Genomic DNA, 20,637 nt, shown 5'->3' with positions numbered 1-20,637 from the left:
ATGTTAAAAACTGTCAATTTTTTAACATTTTGTGGTAATTTATTTATTTTTAATCATTTGTATGCTAACTGTTTTCAAAATCAATAAAGGGTCCTTGTGAAAAAAACCTGTTAATGTGACAAATCAGGAAGAAATTATTAATAAAATGATGAAAATTGGAATCTTTTGAGACAAAAGCATGAAAAACAATCCCCCATCAGCATTATACACACAAATGGCTGAAGTAGTTAGACTTGCCAATTTAACATAACCACTATTTCTGACTACTGTTGGCCAAGTATTCATTCAGAATTGACTTGAGGACACCTGTCAAACATTCTAGGATGTTTCTCAGCAACTCAGCATAGATATGGACATAGACATAGAAGGAAAAGAGCTGTTAATCATATAATATTAACAGCAAATTGTAACATCAATGGTTGCAATTTGTCCAGAAGTACACCTCGCCAGTACTCACCTGCTATTTAAGACTAAAGATTTATTGAAGATTTATTGATTTTATATTCAATTCAAATATATTTTAACATTTAACCAGTATCATATCATGTTTCAGCATTTGTTCCCATGTTGGTGGATGTGTCTAATTTACTGAATAATTATGTTTTTGTTCCTCTTTTTTTTATCCATTATGTTCTTCTTCATTGGGTTGTATTGTTGTCCCTTCTGACCACTCATTTTCATAGCTGTTCTTACTTGACTTTCTTGGTTGTCCTTCTTGTCTGTCTTTTGCTCTCCCTCACTTCGTCTCTGCCAGCATGGCCTGCAGGCTTTCAGTAGCATTACAGCGTGTAAACCTCGGATTACAGCAGCTAGGACTACATGCCTCTTTGGATCGCACATACACAATTGCGTGAATATGTACTGTAGTCACCCACATACCGTCCACACACACGCACGCACGCACGCACGCACGCGCGCACGCACACACACACACACACACACACACACACATGTTAGTATTTCTACCCATATTAGGAGTTTGTATTGACTTCAATTCATTTTAGTAACTGCAGTTTTGCTCAATCCTGACATTTTCTTGAACCCTAATCACGACTGGTTTATTTGTAACCCTAACTTTAATCCAAACTTAATTCACTCCTTACCTCAAAACCTAACCCCGTAACCTTAAACAAGGAGATCCACAGAATTAGGCTTTGGTCTCCATAAGGCCTATCAGTCTTCTGGATTTTAGTAAATATGCCAGAAATGGTCCTAAATAGGATGGTTAAACAACCACACAGAAATTATCTTGTCATTGAAACAGGGCTTCTTTCAGAGGCACCAAACTTTCTGTCACAAATCTAGCTGATGCGAGAAGTGTCAGTCATTGACCTCTGTAGAATAGCCTAAAGCACATCATCCCAGTGATAGCTTTTTTGTTGCTAGCCCCTTGCAAACACAGTTGTAAATACTTTGAATAGATTTTATCTCCGAAGAAATGCTACCAGCAAAGAAGATTACAGATTTCAAGGGATAAGCAGGATAAACAACAGTAAGCAGGAGAAAAGTTACGCAGACACAGCCTTTGAGAGAGGAGCTAATGCTCTGGTGAGTCAAGTGTGATGGAGGAGTAATGGCAGTTGAGAAAATCCTTATGAATCAAAACATTGCGGTTGTTAACACACTGGCTTTAAGTGATTTGTTTGTGGTCTCATACTGTTTGTGTACATAGATCGGATAGCAAAATGTCAATTGCAATTTAAACTTGGATATTTACCATCATTGGAGGTATTTACTAAGAGATACTGTTGTGGCAAAGGATGGTAAAGTACATTAACATCTTAGTCTATTGATCGGACAAGGTTCTAATAGATATCTTTATTGAACAAACGTCAACAAAATATTTTCGTAGTTACATAGACATGGATACAGAGCTTTTTTCTTAGATCTGTGCCTCTTTGTTCACATACTTTTGTGTCTTGAAGATACATGTGTCAATAGATATGTAAATGAAAAGGACATGTAAAGAAAAGCAGGATGGACATGAAGAAATATATCTTGCTGTTGTCAATAGTAATAAAAATATGGGTGTATTTTGTCAGGCAGCTGACTTTAAAATGCTCTTTTTAATAAGACATGTTGGAACATTGCACAGCATCTACAATATTTTGTTAGCAAAAGAGCTGATGACAACCACATTGATTGAACACTGGAAAGAAAATTTCAGTTGGGCAAGCCACTTTTAAAAAGTAGTTACAAATACTAGTTACTTTTTCATAAATGCAAACGAGTTAGAGACTATTTTACAACATTGTAAAAGTAACCAATTACCAGGGAAAGTAACGCTTGCTCTACTTTTAAAAAATCATGTTTACATAAAGAAAATTATATCCTTTCTTAATATAACTTTAAGTTGTTCAAATGTTTAAGTAAAACAGAGTATATGAATGAATGGGCACATAAAATTGTAAACAGGGAACAGGAAATGTTCAATAATCTAAACTAGTCACATCTTACTGTGTGATAATATTAGGGATGCACTGATACTGATACCAGCACTACATATCTGTTCGATACTATGTGTGTGTAGTCATATTCGTATTCATATTCGTATTCTGATACTACGGGACACAATACCAGCGGATTCTGAGCTCTGTTTCCCCCTAACAGACAGTAGCTTGTTAGTTTGCGCATAAATGCTTTAAAACAGTAAGTGGCAGTAATGCAACATGAACTGAATGCGAGCCAAATACAGAGAAGAACATGAAGATACTGTAGTCGAGCTGAACAGACCATTTAAAGGCAATGTGACTTTAACCAGCCGGGTAGCAGAGGAGGATATATGTCAGCAGTGTGGATGTATTTCCAGTCTGACTGCAAATTATGTACAGCAAAGTTGTCAAGAGAAAGAGCAAAACCTAACAGTTTCAACACAAGTAATTTGATACAAGAAAAAAAACAAAAACACAATGCTGACTTCAAGCAGATTTCCCTTGGGAGCGGAAAACACCAACGACTAGCATTGCAGTAAACTCTTGACGAAGTGGGAGAAGATGTCCAGAGACAACACTTGCACAGTAAAAATCACAGAGGCTCTTACCCAATACTGTCCTGTTGATGGCCAGCCACTATCTGTTGTTGATCATGTGGGGATTTGGGATCCTCTCTCTGTATTGGAGTCGCAGTATGAGATTCCTACCTGCCTCCACATTAATGACACAAACATGAACAGAGCTAAAGTTGGCTTATGACTGCAGCTTCCGATTTTGGAAATGGATAAAGGGCAATTCAACATATTTGTTTCTCCACCTTCAGTAGATTTAATATGCTCTCGTTTAAAAACTATAAAACTTCAAGGCTTCAAAAGTGTACTAGATTATTCTTCACTAGTAGGAGAATATTTATAACAAAGTGTGTGTTTTGTGAAACCGTTAATAATAATAGATACATAAATATTAGATAAATAATTTATAAGTTACTTGGAATGAGTGTATTGATATTTAGTAGTACTTGAATCAGTACTAAGTATCGGTAAGTACTTAAACGTAAGTACTCACTATTAAAAAAAATGGTATTGTGCATCCCTAGATAATAAAAAATAAGATTACAAGTCTCAATATCCCCAGTTAGAGTGGCTGCCCTTATATGAATCGTAACCCCTATTGTTTGAGATGCATAGTGTTGCTTTTTGGATAATGAACAAGAGGTGCCACATGGGTGTAAATTACCATTTTTTAGTCTTATTTTTTTATATAAATCATTGTAAGGTCAAATAAAGTGGGCAGTAACTGTGGAATATAATAATTCAATTGTGAATTTCCCTCAGGGATAAATAAAGTATATTCATTCATACATTTGAAATCTAATGGCATCTTTTCAATAGGAGTCTACATCTTTGTCTCCGTCATTTTAGTTCAGATCCTGGTCTATTCAGAACATCGACCAAGTCTAATGGTTTGACTGATTATGTTCCTAATTAATAGTCTTTATAAACACAAATCTCCAGTTAAATTTTTGCGTATTCCTTTGGCTCATGGTGTTGCTGAAAAGGTCTTGTCATGGCTGCTACAAGAGATCGCGCCATGGCCGCAGTGTTTTTGCTTTTGGCAGGACAAAATATTGATGGTGTGACATCCTCTTTCAGCTAGAGCATTTTAGGTGCAAAAGCTATGTATCTCCATAGACTGAGAGATACAGAAAATGCAGAATCTTAGGATAGCTGGCTATGCTTAGTCGGTTTCCAGTCTTTCATCCGCACAGCATCCACTCTGGCCTTCTGCTTTGGTGGATCTTTTGCAAACCTGAAAAATCAGTACGAGGTCCATGTATGGAGGCCTTATTCCTGAAATGATTCACTGCTTTTTGCGACAGGCCTCATTTTAATCAATATTTATCTTCCTTAAAGTCAAAAGTAACGTGAGCAGCAAGAAGTCAAAGCCTTAAAAGATGTAGAGTCGAGTCATTAGGAGCTTGTCAACACCATGAAACATCAATGGATTGAACTATGAAACTTTTTTAAAAAGGTTTTGTTGGCTCTAGTGGCCTTTATTTGAAAGTAGTTTGACAGGAAACAGGGTAATGAGGGAAGACATGTGCCAAATGTCACCAGGCCGGGAATCGAACCTGCAACCACCGCCATGAGGACTAGGGCCTCAATACGTGGGTCGTGCACAGCACCCCCGAACCATGAAACATAGTAAACTCATGAGGTATGAATGCTAGATTTAGTTTCCCATAAATGTTTGAAAATGTGTAGCCGGGTAATTTTCAAACAGTTACTACTTCAACAATTGACATTCTGAACAGGTAGCGTTACCCATCTCAGAGCACTTTGTTGAAAAATATATATTGGTTTTTCTTAGGTGGAAAATGGCAGGCAGGAAACGGCTACACCAGAGCAAACAGAAGAACATTATGTGACCTGAATTTAATTTGTACCGTATTAGAAAAGAGGAGAATACATGGCTCTGTGACTACAGCTCAGTTCCACCCTGCTTTACCTGATTCATGTTTCAAAGGTGTTGAAAGTGCTTTTAGATTGACCTATACTTGGCACAATCTGTTAAATGCTCCTTATAGCACATATTTATACAGCTATCATTGTTAACTTTGACACCAGGCAGTTGACATTTTTTGTCCAGGAATTTGTTGGGTTGGCGGTTCGATTCCCGCTCCATCCGCTTCTGTCGTTCTGTCCTTGACCGTGACACTTCAACCCGCCTTGCCTGCTGATGTTGGTCAGAGGGCCCGGTGGTGTCGGTGTAAGGCAGCCCTGACTCTGTCAGACTTCCCACAGGGAAGCTGTGGCTACTATTCAGTAGGCTTACCACAATCTGTGTGTGTGTGCGTGTGGGGGTGTGTGTGTGTGTGTGTGTGTGTGTGTGGGTGAATGACTCAGTGTAGTGTGATGCTCTTTGAGGTTCTCTGCACTTGATAAAACACTAAGCAAGTACAGGCCATTTACCGTCAGGTTGTAACTGATTTTAAGGTGATAAAATGCAGGCCGTGATGTATTATACTTGTTTCTGAAAATGAAGGTGAAAATCCAGCTGACACTTAGGTTTTTAACATGCCCGCAGGGATTAAACAACAAAGGATTCAAAAGAGGCTAAGTGAGATTTTTCAAACCATTGGAGCCTACACGGAAAATCTGTTTTTTGCTCCTTCAACTTCAGATAATTTCCTGGACAACCAGCATTTGACACCAGTCAGACTTTCAATGAAATGATTTACAAGGTTAATATCAGCAGAAACATGTATTCAGCTATGTGTCATCAGAGTCAGAATGCTAATCAACGTTATGGAGTCTGATGATAGAGCAAAGAGGACTTGTGTAAATTAAACAAAGAGAACGGAGAATAGATGAAGAGATGTTGCTTTAAGTACCTTGTGTTCTTTTATGTAATTTTTCACTCTTTCTGTGTTTCCTAACAAATTTGTCACTTTGTAATGTGTGTTTTTATTCTCCGCAATTGTAAAAAGGACATCTTGACTACAAGTGAAACTGTGAGGTAAATGTCTTTATAATGTGATAATGATAATTACACAGAAGCCATTTGTGTAGAGTTAGGTTGGATTGCAATGGTTAGATTTTTTTTTTATTTTACGTTTTGCAGGAATCCTTTTGAACTAGATTGAAAGAGAACAAGAAATCTGCCTGATCAATGTTCTCAAGAAGCTCGAACTGAAAAACTATTAAACGTCAAAAACGTATCTAAATCCACTAATGCAGAAAAGAAGACCAAGCAGACTTATGATGAGTCCCCTGTTAGGATCTTGCCATGCCTTCGCCCACAAAGCAAAATTATGCATGTCAAGTGATTGAAAATTTACTTTTAGAAATATTGTGAACTTGTATGGTTGTTAGCCCTAACTTAGATTTAAAGGGGGGATTGATTGAGATTTCTGAAAAATTGAGAAGCAGCTTGTCTTTCATAATCTACAGCATTTTAGTGTTGACCCAGATAACTCTCTTGTCTGTAAATGTCAGAATATAATTGTGAAATCATATCTTATTTTTCAGTTTTTTCCCCCACAAATTAAAAAGTATCAGAGAGAAGTGATATAATGTTCCACCTCATGGTTTTTTTGGTGATTTGAATGCACACTGCTAAGGCACACATTCCATTTAATTATTCATTACATGTACATGTATAATTTCTGAGTCTACATGTATGTCCATGAATTATGTATGACAAATGGGCATTTTGATTTTTCTGTTTAACTTTTTGCAAACAGGTCATATGGACTTGCATTCATCCCTGCACATCTTTACAAAGCTTTATGAGATGTGCAAAGTGTACATAGAGGACCATGAAAGACAGAACAGGACAAAGGCTGTGTGGCTCTGCTAAAATATTGAGTTTGATTACAGAAAGGGGAACAAGACATACAGGCTAATTTGCTGCCCCTCTTGTATCCAATACCGGCACTAAGTAAACATCAAGCAACGATTAATGAAGGAAAGAAAATGTTAAAAAGACGAGACACACTTGATAACTTTCTCAGTCATTTTCACCAATGAAGAATAATGCAGATAATCAATCAGGTCAAACTCTAGTGCATCTTCTAACCTTTTTTGGAGGCTTTTCCTCATTTTACTCCCGTGTTTATCAGCTCGCCCCTCTTTTAGTTTCCTTAGAGAGGAGTTAACGCAGTGCAGCCTAAAACAAAATTGGCAAGATGACAGGTGCTTTTCTTATCTTTCTGCTTGGCCTGTTTTATTGAAGTTTTGTCTGCACTCTGAATGAGGATTATTAAATGAAAACAAATGTATACAAAGGTAAAACAAAAACATAATATGAAACAAATATCTGTGATGTACTTTTGAGGATTTGGTTTGTTAGTAACAAAGGTGACATAATTCCAAATGCCAACCATATCTGAAACTCAGAGGCTAATTGATTTAAAAGACATTTTTCTAGGAAGTCATTACATTAATCATCATTTTGAAACAAGGCAATTATTTATGAAGCATTTCTTTCTTTGTCAATTAAAAAGAACCAAGCAGAAAGCAAATTAAAAGATATGCATTTTAATCATAAAAGTATTAATCAATTTAAACTTTGGTATTTGAATGCACATTGAAGGCGCAAAGTTTGAAGTAAATGTACATAACACACCCAGACTGAGCCATAGTGAAATACTATTCCAGCAATTCAAGCAGGCAGCAACTTGCTGTTCATCTGGGAAATCAGACCAGAGCTTGTTGTTAATGATTGGTTTGTATAGACTTTAGTGGCATTGGTGTGCAGTGTTGTGAATGTATTTGTGTATATGAGAAAGAAGGTTTCAAATAGTGGCTTACCAGACATAAATGTGTAGTTTACTAGAGGAAAATTTTTCAGCAAATAATCCAATATATATAAAATCAGTCTTTTATGCAGTTCATATAGGCTTATATGACAAAGTGGACAAATGTAGATTGCTAAAATGTTTGAATCATGTTCATGTAAATAGCCACAACACAATAACCTATTGCAGGATCACGGTTTATCATACAGGTTATAAAGTAAAGTACATTTAATTTGGTTTGATACCATGAACTATTAGAATTACATTTGTTTAATGCTGTAATTCGAAGGTTTACAGTAGGAAACAGCAGGAAAGGGCTATGTTTGCAATAAAGAGGACTTTAAATGTAATTATACAGAAGGATAAGGCTCCTGCTCTTTGTACTTAAAGGAATCGCTTGACTTTGATGCCTGTCTATCTTTGAACACTTTCTGGGGACATCTCATTGGTAGTAGAGCCTGGGGCAGACCCAGAACTCACTGCAAAATTATATTTCCCTTACAGCCTGAGAATGCTTTGGGGTCCGCCTTGAGGGAAAGGGATGTCTGGGTTTTTCCCTGGTTACCTCTGAGAAACGAACTCATTTGGCAAAAGACAATGGCCAGATGGATGGATCCTTTGCTTATTTTCTATATTTATTGGGATTTTTTTTTATTGGACTTTTGTTTAGCTAATGCTCATACAGTTATCTCATCATTTAGATGTTTTTCCTTTTTGTTTTAAGTGAAGCATGTTTCCATTGAAGATCTAAACATTTATTTTGAGCTAATTAGTCCTACGAATTTGACTATTTTTAATATTTATCATTTACCTACTGCTTTTGCGAATGGCATGTATTCACCACAGTTGCTCATTTGGGATGTGACCTCATTTATTTCACTTTCACATGTGCATAGTTCCTGCATGCTGTAGATTGTAGCAGACGGTTAAATAAAAAAAATTAAAAAAGACAGTTTTTCAGCAAGCTAATATTAACAACAATAGTTATTTTTATTCCAGGTACAGTAACAAGGCAAACTGATTAAATTATCTTAATTAATTTAATAATCTCAAAATAAGTTGTAGAAAATAGCAAAATAAATGCCAGGTGTTTTTAATGAGACAATGTGGTTTTGCCTGTGAAATGACTGCAAATAATACACAAATTTTGCTGCAAGAGTGGGCAGTGGAGAACCTGCAGTGAAAATGCATTTACATTTATTCCCTCACATACTGATTACTTGTCAATACATAAAGATAGCATTTATATCTATGTTTACAGTACGTATAGTAACTTCACCTTTATTTATGTACAACAAACCATTAGTGAATAAAAGATTGTATCTTTCAAACTTTAATTTTAAAATGTTAGATACAACCTATTATACACGCTTTAAAAGTTTGTGTTATTTTGGCATGGTTTAAATCTTGCAGTCTGATTCCTTCTATCCCTCTCATCACAGGGTAAAAGCTTTGCCAAATGCTGGTGTATTACATCAGTGTTCTTGGATTGCAAACATTTTACTCTGCAGAAGCGCCTTGATTTTTGACAAGTCCATTTGATGCTCACTTTTCGGGATGTGTTTGGGAGTGACATGTTGGCAGTCTCATGTCAATGCATTAGCATTCACACGATGCTTTACAGCAGCAATTTAATCTAGAATGTGGATGTTTCAAGGGAAAGATACAGGCACCACATGCATAAATTTTGGGGCAAAAATAGAACTTTAGATGACAATGTGGAAGCTGTGCTACTGATCATGTTGTTTTTTTCAGTGCAGGATGTTTTTTATTTTATTTTTTTTTTTTTTTTGACTTCATTTAAATGTATGTTCTTTAGAGGATAGTTCCATAAATGAGTCCCCTGAACTGTTGCATTTTTTTTTTTTCTGCAAATGCGTGATTTTGTGTAAAAAAGGATAGAGGGAAATTTTGGGAGATTTGTCAGGTAACCTTTCTCTCCAAAACTTCAGTAATTTGTTCCCTTTTTTTAATATTTCCTATAAGATCACCTTCATTGGCTTTTGCCATAGTTTTGATAAAATCCATATTTTTTGTTGGGTTGCAAGTAGTTTAATGGCTAATTGCCTTTTTTATTCATAATTTTTTATTCAAGGTTATTCTTTTTATCAAATACGGCAGTTTTATTTATTTGTCACAAAACAGCAGTGTTAACTAAAATTGAATCAAAAATTATTAGATACAGCTCTGTATACTCTAATTTTACACATGAAGTAAGTCTAGAATAACTGCAGTTCAGTCTGGGTTCCATGTCAGAGTATATTTGTATAAAGACTGTGAAGTGAGATTTGGCAGCTGGTTGTGCAGTGCCCTCATACCACTGCAGCCTGGACTCTCTTATTGCTACAAACTGTCCCTCTGTGCTGTCTGATAGAGAGAGACAGTTCAGATGAAGGAGGAGAAAGACTTGGAGATTCTTACTGTTTTTCGATCTACCAGCAGAGTGCAGAGGGAATAAAAGGAGAAGAGAGCACAGACAACAAAAAGGGCATAAACCTGCTCTGCAGCTTGTCTGTGCTTCTGCCTGGAGACTGGTGCTTAACTGCTATGGAGGAACATGACTGCTTTGCAAGTCACAGGAGTGTTACAGGACTGAAAGGACCTTAGTCCAGTTTTGTTTGCCTACATGGACCAATACGAGGCCGACTGTAGCACACAATTTTTGACATTTATTCAGACATTTTATTTAACTTTTTCAACTTCCCATGCACATTAATTAGGTTTCAGCTGTGTATCACTGTCAGTCCTTTGTGCACTTTTCCCTTTCTCCCAAAATGTCATCTGATATCGATTGCATTTTGAATATGCTATGAAACATTTGTGTAACAATCTGACTAAAAGCTGCAGTTTGCTAAAGAATGTCCTTTAATGTGTTTGCCAAAGACAAACAAAGCGTGACATGCTTAAAAACTCCAGGAACTCCTTAGAGTTTGTCAATGTGTATACGTACAGAACGGTGTCTGATGTTTGTGTGAGTGGTGAGGTCTGTAGAGTGAAAGGGTTTGTTGTAACAATAAATCACTCTTTTGTCCCCACACTGCAGTGGTCGATGGGCCAATTACTTTTAAATATGTGTGGTTACACATCTCTTAAAATCCCCAAGGTTTCTGTGTCTGTGTGCTTCTGTGTGTATTTGTATACATGTAGTAAGAACGTTAAAATTTACTCATTTTTTATAAAAATGTGTTTTACAGATATTTGTTAAAAATGTCACCATGTTGTGACAATATAATATGAGACAGATAATCCGTTAAAAGATTGAGCTTCTCCACCTCCAAGTGCTACTATTACAGTCTGATAATTGTAATAATCAGAGCCAGGAGGAAGGTCTTAGTGCTATCAATCAACCTGTGTATGTGCTGCTTAATGTACTAATGGCAGATGAAATACTTAATGTTACAGGAAAACTGTGTATCTGTTGTCATTAGTAGCCATTCTAACTAGCCTTAGCCTTCATGGATCTGTTGTAGTGAACCACCTGTAGAATAACAGAGAGAAAGGGGGAGGCTGTGAATGCCATCGAGACCCTTCCTCTTGGCTCTCATTGGTTGTTTCTGACCAAGCAGACTGCAGAACCACAGGAGAAGGCAGAGAAGCTAAACATTTTCACAGATTATCTGCTCCATATCAAATTGTCATGACATGGTGATTTTTTATTTATTTTTTTATTTTTTAATAAAAAAAATAAATTGCATTTTGAATACATACTACAGATTTAACATTCATCCAAGGTGTTGGTCATGCAACTTTTAGATGTATCCCTTGTCCTACTCACTTAAATTAAATAGCAAAACTGCCTCACTAGCATGCAGTGAAGCTCCACAGAGCTCTACTAATGAGTTTATAATAGAGCCAGGTGTGCTGAAGCAGGGAGACATCAAAAAGATGCAGGACTGTGACCCTAGAGGAATGCAGTTTGAGACCACTGCTCTACAGTCTGTATCAAGTAACCAAGGAATAATTACATGAGTTAATCAGAAATAAGGTCCAAATAGTTCAAGCATTCAGTAAGCTGTGGTGAGTAGATCTTTGAAAATTTAAACACAACATCTGCATAATACAGTGTGATGTTAATATTATGTAATTTCTGGACCATTGTTGAAACTTTTGAGTTGCAGGAGTGCTGAAAATATGTGCGGTAGATATGGCTGAGCTCAGCTGTGTAATTTTTTTGACATGTTCCAAATATCCAAGCAGCCTGTCTCAGCTGAGGATCAAACTGTGCATGCAATAGTGTAAAATGCCTATTTAAAGCTGTACCTTCATGTGCTGTTGAAACACGCGGCAGATATACGGTACTGTAACAAGAGCTCTAGGTCACCGAAAGATGACTTTGTGACTTGATGAAATGTAAACACAGGATTCCTCTCTCGCCATTATTTTTAGAATATATTTTATTATTTATTGTCTGAGAAGACCAGAAAGGTACCGTTCCAGTCTTTTCAACTTTCAGTCTGTACATAGGTTGCAAATGCAGGTTTATTTCAATGTCTGAGGGAGGAATGAGCCTTTCATCCGCAGCTATGAAGACAAGCGGAGGCATTGGGCCACTCAGGCACTGGCAGTCAGGCTGCCGATAGAGGTCCTTACTTATTTGACCACGAACAAGGACTATTTTGTGTTACATTAAAGCAAAAAATGTGGACATGAAGATAAATTCAATTTTATCTAAATATAACTTTTTGTAATTTACTTCACTGACTTTGCTCTGTTGGTCTTCATTTCCTCTTTGTCTTCCACTTGGATAGCAGAGAGGAAATGAAGACAGCACTCTCTCACTGTTATGATTAAGGAAATGCTTCTGTCAAAAATAAATGACAATAGCATTAAGTGTTTTACCAGGTATATCTCAGCTAACCGTAAATAAGCCAAAATAAGAAGTAAAGAAATATTTATAATTTATAGAATATAATGAAATAGAAACAGCCTTTACTGTCCTGCAATAGGGGAAATTACCCAGTATCAGTGCAAAAAATAACACATATGCTATATATATATATATATATATATATATATATATATATATATATACATACATAAAAATTTACTATCAAATTTTATTTGTATAGCACATTTCAGCAGCAAAGTGCTTTACATAATTAAAATAAAAACAGCATGTGACATTGACTAAACAGTGAGAAAGAGAGACATTTTGAGAAAGATTAAAAAAGATAAAAACATTAAATGTATGTATATATATATATATATATATGTGTATATATATATATATATATATATATATATATATATATATATATATATATAATTTTTTTGAAGGAAAAGCTCGCTTTTAGAAATTAGAAATACAAATTTATGGCCAGTCAATATTTTTATTCAATCACTATGAAATACTCACAATTTTAATGCAAAACATCAAAACATCTAGGATGTCAATTTAACATAACTTCTTTTTTTTTTTTACGTTTGCCTTACAATCCATCTAAATGATCAATAAAGTATCTAGGGAAATCTCATTTTACAATCACAGTGCATAAGGATCAATTTTAGGTAACTCCCGATCACAACAGAAGACTGTCAAGCCTTTAAAGACAGTTATATTTATAAGACATTTGTTATATAGATGTTAAAGTCAAACATCTATATAATAAAACTGCTTTGTTTGGTTTTTGCTTGCTATTCATTGTTGTTAAATATTTCTCATTTCAATCATCCTGACTTTTTAATAAAGGGGTTAGAGCTCAGCAGAGCTCAGCAGCTCTTTGTCTAACAGTATTAGAGTGCGCAGTTGAAAGTGTATTTTGCAAAGGTTTACTTATTTCCATTTGAGTGTTCTTTGCTTTTCATTTAGGGGTTTGGCCCTAAATAAAAAAAAACACTATTCCAAGGTAAATTCTACTTTCTGAAACTTAAAACCACATTTGTTATAAATGATTTATCCATCCATTTCACCTTTGTTTTTCATTAGGAAAACACTTTCCCTGGCACAGTTCAGGACACGTCCTCTCACAACCGGTTTGCTTTCATCAGATAAAATGAATAAATGACAAAGTGTCTGTGTTTTTGGTGTGCTGTATATCAGCTACTTTATGTCAACACTGTCTGATATATTTTATTGTATTGTGTCCTACGTAATTAATTATATACACATTTAAATCACTTGCATCAGCAACTAAAGTCTGGTCTCACCCTTCCATCACTATCTTGTTTTTCTAATAAATTACCCAGCTGCCATTCATCTTTTTCTTGCCTTGAGTGACTTTACCATCTTGCTTCTTAATATCCGTTTAGCCTTCTAGGGTAAACTGGTTTTCCTGATATGCAAGTTTTAGGAATCAGATACAGATATGCATGTACGACTGGACTGCCACACAACATATGAGTGAGAAGTAGGACACATTCTTACATTTTTACAAAATGATGAAGGGCTGCAGTGACACTGGCAAAGTGTTCAGAAGAATTCCAAGAGTTTGGTCTTCATTCAGATTAAATGTATGTTGGCCCAGCAAGATTACAAAAAACTCTTCTATTTTATAAAATGTGCCAGAGCTCAGGCTTTCATGCAAGCTCCACATCTCCTCCTCGAGGCTGAAACTAAGATAGCATGTGATGTAAAGTTTTTGGTACACATTTTCATCGATGTCATACATGTTATATAGTTTGAGAGAACATGTCTTTTTATTTTCCAGTAATAAACATGTAGCACAAGACCCATGCTATCTTACCTAGTTTCATTTTGCTTCAAGCAACTGGTTTCATTGTTTTAGCCTTTAAATAAGCAACATATAGGCTGCTGTTCACATAAGTGATTAAATATAGCAGCTCTTTGCACCAAAGACCCTCCCTACATAACAAGAGTTTTATGTCAAGAGAGCATTCTGTTTCATTTTTAAAACATCAAGGCCACTGCAAATGAGAATCATTAGTTACAAAAATATTAAAACTACTGAATGTGTGAAATAAAAAAATAAAAAAAACCTACGAAGCAAAGTATGTGGAACATTTACCTGAATGAGAGGCTTAGCAAAAATAGATCTACAATTTTCTAAAGTAGGTGGGGGTGCAGCGTTTGTTCTTAGACCAAGTAGTTGGTTTCCTTTTGATTATCCAAGTGTTTCACAAATACTATTTTTGATTAGTCGAAAAGAAACGATGGTAATCATTTCTCATGACACGCTTCACAGTGTGCTTTGATAAAATACATAAATTGTAGACTTTGCAAAATCTCCCATTAGGATGCAAATAAAATGCAATTTCCTTCTCTCAGTGGCACACTGGTCAACTGCTGTACTGCCAATATTTAGGCTTTTGATGAATTTTGATTTAGGCTTTTGTTCCAGCTCCACATCTACCAACATATTCTTGTTAGGGGACCACGAATCCATTGTTACATTCTTTTCTTGGGAAAATGCTTCAGAAATTCAATAAAATGTTAACCAAATAGAGCTTCATAAAAGAAACCAGTTCAGATAAGTATTACCATAAGTATCTGTCCCAAAAGGGAATTGATAAAAAAAATGACTTAAATCTTACAACCAACAGTAACTTTAACCTTTTGAAAAATGGATTATCTGACATTTCCTTCCCCCAGTTTGTGCGTGTGTGTCTTAAGCAGAAACCAAGCTGTTTAATTCTGTGTGTGCTTCCTAGTGTGTTTATGTAGCTGTGTGTTTGTCTTTGGGTAGCAGACAGCTAAATCACTTATTTCTTTCCTACTGGTTCTCTGTCCACAGGGAAGCCAGCCTACTTTGATCTTTGAAGCTAAAAATAATATTTTATTGAAAGCATAAGGCAGTACAGAGATTATATAATGTGGTCCTGGGGAAAAGACTGGACGTTTATGATGCAATTTGATAGACATCGAAGTCTGGGTCAGAGCCTTGCAGCACCTTTTGAGTTCCAGAAAATCTGAACTTTTTTTTTTTCTGAAATCCGATTATCAAAAGTGCATCTCTGATAGGAATAATCTGACTTTTCAGATAAAAATATTTTTTTTAATTATCTGATTAAAATAATGTTTTTGATTTAACGTAATTGCTTAGAATTGACATCATTTGGTGGAACAAATAAGTTTTAGAAATTCTTCACATAAAAAGAAAATAAATGTTGATTTGCAAAACAAACATTTGTACTCAGTTCACCAATGTTGTTCTTTACCACATTCCTCTAATGTTTAGGCTCATTTACTAACCATTTAACTATTTCTCCCATGTTCTTGACTAATTACTTTATGATTCCTCTGATTTTTTTTTTTTTTTTTTTTCGGAAGGAAATTTGGTGCATTTTATATAAAAATATACAGTATACAAATTCACAAAAGACATTTGCAGAAAACTATTAAAACACCTGCCGGGAATTTTACCAGTGGTTTCTTTTTGTAGATGGGCCCCAAACCCTCGTTTTGGTTACCGGATTGCGTTCACTCCTGCATAACCCTTAGGATATACTCACTCACAAACCATGACAAAAGCACAACTCATCAACTGTGTACACCCAATGTCATTGCAAATCAGTGCGTAAAGGATTGTAAAGCTGTAGGCACTATTTACTGAAACCACAGAGCTATAAAGACATTTCAAGATCTCTACAGGTTTGAGCACCATCATGCATACTGTTTCATATTTAATAACTAACTGCCACCATTAATTGGGATTATTTTGGTTGAGTTGAAATATGAGTGTTATCGGTGTCATTTGGGTGCAGCGTATAAGTCAAATGTGTTTAAATTCAATATATTAAGTGTCCAAAATATACCCCTCTACATGTTGAGAAATTTAAGTCAACCTACTGTACTACATGCTTTGACTGTGGAAAACTTGCCCATGTAAATCAAAACTAAAATGTCATCATGTTTTTGGCATTTCAGATTTAATGTGCCTCTTTTTGGGTGTACTTTGCAGCTCGCCACATGGGACCCGGTTCATGGGCTGAATGGCACTTTGACTGACAGGAAATTGGAAAACAACATGAGGGGAGTCGTGCTACGAGTTGTCACTGTTCTGGTGAGTCAATAACCAACGCATCTATGTCTTATTTTATTTTGGACTCCCCAACACTCAAATCTACACATGCGCACATACAGAAGATCGGTTTCACCAGTTAATAGGTGTGAAAATAGCCTGTTTTAACCCTATTTTCATGTCAAACATTCAATTTTTAGTTTGCTGTCTGTCTCTCTCCATCCACCAACACTGTGTCTGCAGAGATCCAGCAAGAGATATCTTAAGTCCTTATATAGGAAAAGGAAAATGAAACGAGGACATAGGGGAAATACGGATATAGTGAGAAAACACAGTATTAATACTAATACTTGTCATTGTACTCCATTTGGCTATTTAACAGCAAATTGACTGAGACCATTGGAGTCCTGATGATAGTGGGCGTCCTGTTTATTACCTATTCTGTTTCACCTGTAGGATCGATTTGATTACATCCTATGAGTGCTTTACAGTTTTTCTGTTGTGAATTTTTCATATCCTGTCATTTAATTCGGAAACAGAGGGGGAAATAAATTCTAGACATCTTTGCTACTCCTTTTTTCCCTTTTGGTTTATTTTGAAGTCTTTGATCTTCATAATCTTTAAAGGGAGAAAAGATACGGACTGTGCTTTTTGAGTATTGTCTCTTAAGTAGGGTGATAGTATAAAGTGACAACAAAAAAGTAGACTGTGCTCATTTAAATTCTGTACTGCACTTCTGGTCCAGCCTTCATGTTTTATGTTTTGATGCTCAGGTTGAGTAAGTGTGTGTGAGTTTTTGTGTAATAATAATAATAATAACAAGTTTAGGAATATGGTGTGAATTGAGTTTAGGTTAGGTTTAGGGTTTAGAGCTTAGAGTCAGGGTTTGGATATGGAAATTAATGAAAAATGAATGGAAGTCAATGCAAAGTCTCTGTGTAGATAGAAAGACATTATGTGTGTGTGTGTGAGAGAGACAGAAACCATGTGAAATGTCCTGGGTACTGCTTGGATGTACTGAGCTCTTTTCATCTGTGAATGGTTGGAGGCTGTGCGTTCTGATCTTCCGTGTGTGTATGCGTCAGTGTGTGTGTGTATGTGTCTGTAATAGTTTTCCTATAGGGTTTATGAAACCTATTTCTTTCGGTTTTGCCCCTGAATTTGCTTTTTCTCTAACAATACTGTGGGGCACAAGCATTTCTTAGTTGGACCATCAATATTTGTTTATTGTGCTGAAACACAGATGAAAACTGTTGGGAGCTTGTATTTATATGCACACACGCCTCCAGACACACACACACGCACACACAGACGCACACACACACACACGCACACACAGACAGACTCTTACAACAACAGATTCAGTCTTTCCATCATCACACAGTGTTGAATAGTTATTGAGCAGTTAATCACTAAGTAGATCATAGACCTATTAGAGCCGTTGACTTTAAATCAGTGCTATTGATTATAGCCTGTATTAATAAATCAGTATTTAACAGGAAAGGCTGTGTCGCAGTAATAATTTGCGGGGTCTTTCTCAACCCTCAGTTGAATGACCCCATTTACACATGTGACCGAAATATACCACAACTGCGAACTCAAAGGAACCTTGCTATAACTGTGTTTCAAAAAGGAACATGAGTTAATTTATCAGGCCACATCTTGTTGGGAATCATTATTAGCGTTTAAATAATTGCTTTTTTTTTCTCTAATTGTTTTTTAATTTAGCTTGAGACCTCAAATAAATAGTGGTTTTCTCATTTTGCTGCTGTAATATTTTATGGTTTCTTCTCTTCAGCTATGGTGAAGTAAGTCTTATGGAATGTTTTCTCTGAACTAACCTGAGATTTTACTGAAAGCTCAGGAGACAATGTGGAATGCAACAACCAAAGCTACTACTGGTGTAACAAGATCTCATGGCATGAAATCTCATGGTCTTAGCTCTAATCAAAGTCAAGTCTGGCTCTCAGAATGCTAGTCTGTTACTCTTAGCCTTATTTTTTCCAAGTATTAAAGGAAGTAGCTCTTTTAAGTTATCGGTTAATGAAGACGATGTGAGGCTGGCCAACAACTTTCTGCTTTTACAAGCCTCTCTCACATTGAATGATTTGTGTGGCACAAGTTTGATCAGAAAAAAAAGACAATGGAGTGATGAAAACAGTTTGCAGCAATGTTAAATGCAAATATGTTGGATACTAAACCAAATTACTGTTTCATTGTTTTTAATGAGAATTTCTGCATTTGATCATGCATGCTACAAAATATTAGATGCATTCATTTCTTTGTGTGAAATCAAGTTTTCTTGTTATTTTGCCTACAACCTAAAACACTACCAACATAATGTTCAATAATTAATAAAATGGTTGCATTCATGTAGTAAATTAGCTGGTTTGAGATGTCAGAACAAAAGATAGAACACAATCTCTTTTTTTTCTAAGCATCACTTTAATGCATATGTGCATTTGTCTCATTAGTTATTTCGTTTATACGCGTTAAATAAAATCTTTTTCAGCCACTTTAGACTTTTATTTGAAATAGCTTACCATTCTAGAACTAGTAAGGGAGCAACATATTTTGTTATTATTTATTATTTATTTTCAAAAAGTCAGTTTTGAAACTTCTGTACTTTTGGAACAAAAACCACTACAAGACAGTACAAACCCTATAATTATGTGTCTTGGTTTTATGTACATCTATGAAAAGACAAATCATTGTACCAGATATTGCTTCATTCAATGGATGTTTTCAATCAGAAACTGACTCTCTGAAATCTTTACAAAGTATCTTATGCAAAAGTGCACGAAAGGACTGTGTTTATGTCCAGTTTCTGAAAGCTTTTCATCTCTTGCTGAGATGCTAAAGATTAAAGTCCCACATATTGAGCAATATAGAACCCTGAAGACTTTGCATTAGAGTTACTACACAGGCCTTTGTTTTTAGAATCACATTTTTCATCTCTTGGAAAGAATGACAGAAGGAAATTTCATTTTCTCTAACAATATAAAATACAATCTTATGCAGAGACTGCCAGAGAGTTTTTTTTTTTTTTCAAAAATATACTTTAAAATCAGTTTGACAGACAAAGCCACAGTGTTTTGAAATTGTTCACCGTTTTGTGAAATCACCATGACTCTGTCAGTCCCAGCATCCCCTCCGTGGGCTTTTGAAATGTCATTACTTTGTTTTTGTGGGAAATTGGAGTTCTTTCCCCTGGTCCTTTCCTCTAGAAGCACAGAGGCAGCAATGAGACAACATGTGGTACACCCATTCAAGAGGAGACAGAATGTTGCTGTGCCAAAGAAATTAGTGCAGAGGAAAGTGATGAGTGTGGACGGAAATTTGAGATGGGCACCATATCAGGAAGAGAAAAGCAAATGTGGTAGAAAAAAATTACGGAATACTGTTTAATAAAGTCACAAGTGGTAACATAAAGCGCACATTAGTGTTACAAATTAGTGTCACCAGCATTGTTGTGGAAAACAATAAAAGTTGGGTCTTATGTAAAATTGACTTTAGCTTTAAATCATGCTATAATGTTATTCTGTCATCAAAAACACATGCAGTGTTGCTTTGATTCTTTCATTCACGTTGAATCTCCTGTGATAGGTGTGCAGGGGTGCCTTAGCGCTTGCTCTGACAAAACACCGTCTATTTACCCAAATCTCTTCCTTAGAGCTGTAGTCCTCGACCAAGCTACTGCCCAACAGAGCACTCCTCCTCCGCACCTCCCCCACACAACTTCACCAGACTAGCGGCAGCAACGGTTAGCAAAGCTGGTGGAACTGGGCGTCTGCTGAGCTCATCATACAAACTACTTCTCAGTAAAACGCTCTGAATCATCGTTAAAATGGAAACAGAGGCCAGTTTCAGGGCATCAAATTACTAAATCAAATGTCTAAATTTATTGCACCTGCGACTCTCCTTATTTGCCTACACAATCTTGTTTGCAAACCTGATCTATGTTGTTTGTAGATCAGGTGTGATG

At 35.9% G+C, this 20,637-nt stretch overlaps 1 protein-coding gene across 1 annotated transcript in view; it reads left to right on the top strand.

Annotated features, from left to right (window-relative positions):
* Positions 1-20,637, top strand: part of grid2 (glutamate receptor, ionotropic, delta 2) — a 128,599-nt gene that overhangs the window by 72,544 nt on the left and 35,418 nt on the right. The window contains exon 6 of the mRNA XM_088008452.1: positions 16,593-16,694. Coding sequence (XP_087864578.1) covers positions 16,593-16,694 — 102 coding nt within the window. The remainder of the gene's footprint in view (positions 1-16,592; positions 16,695-20,637) is intronic.

Source organism: Poecilia mexicana, unplaced genomic scaffold, assembly GCF_051168715.1.
Source record: "Poecilia mexicana isolate PSO_F unplaced genomic scaffold, ASM5116871v1 scaffold_9, whole genome shotgun sequence".
Lineage (NCBI taxonomy): Eukaryota > Metazoa > Chordata > Actinopteri > Cyprinodontiformes > Poeciliidae > Poecilia > Poecilia mexicana.
Note: the sequence above shows the minus strand (reverse complement) of the source record. Positions and strands in the feature narration are given on the sequence as shown.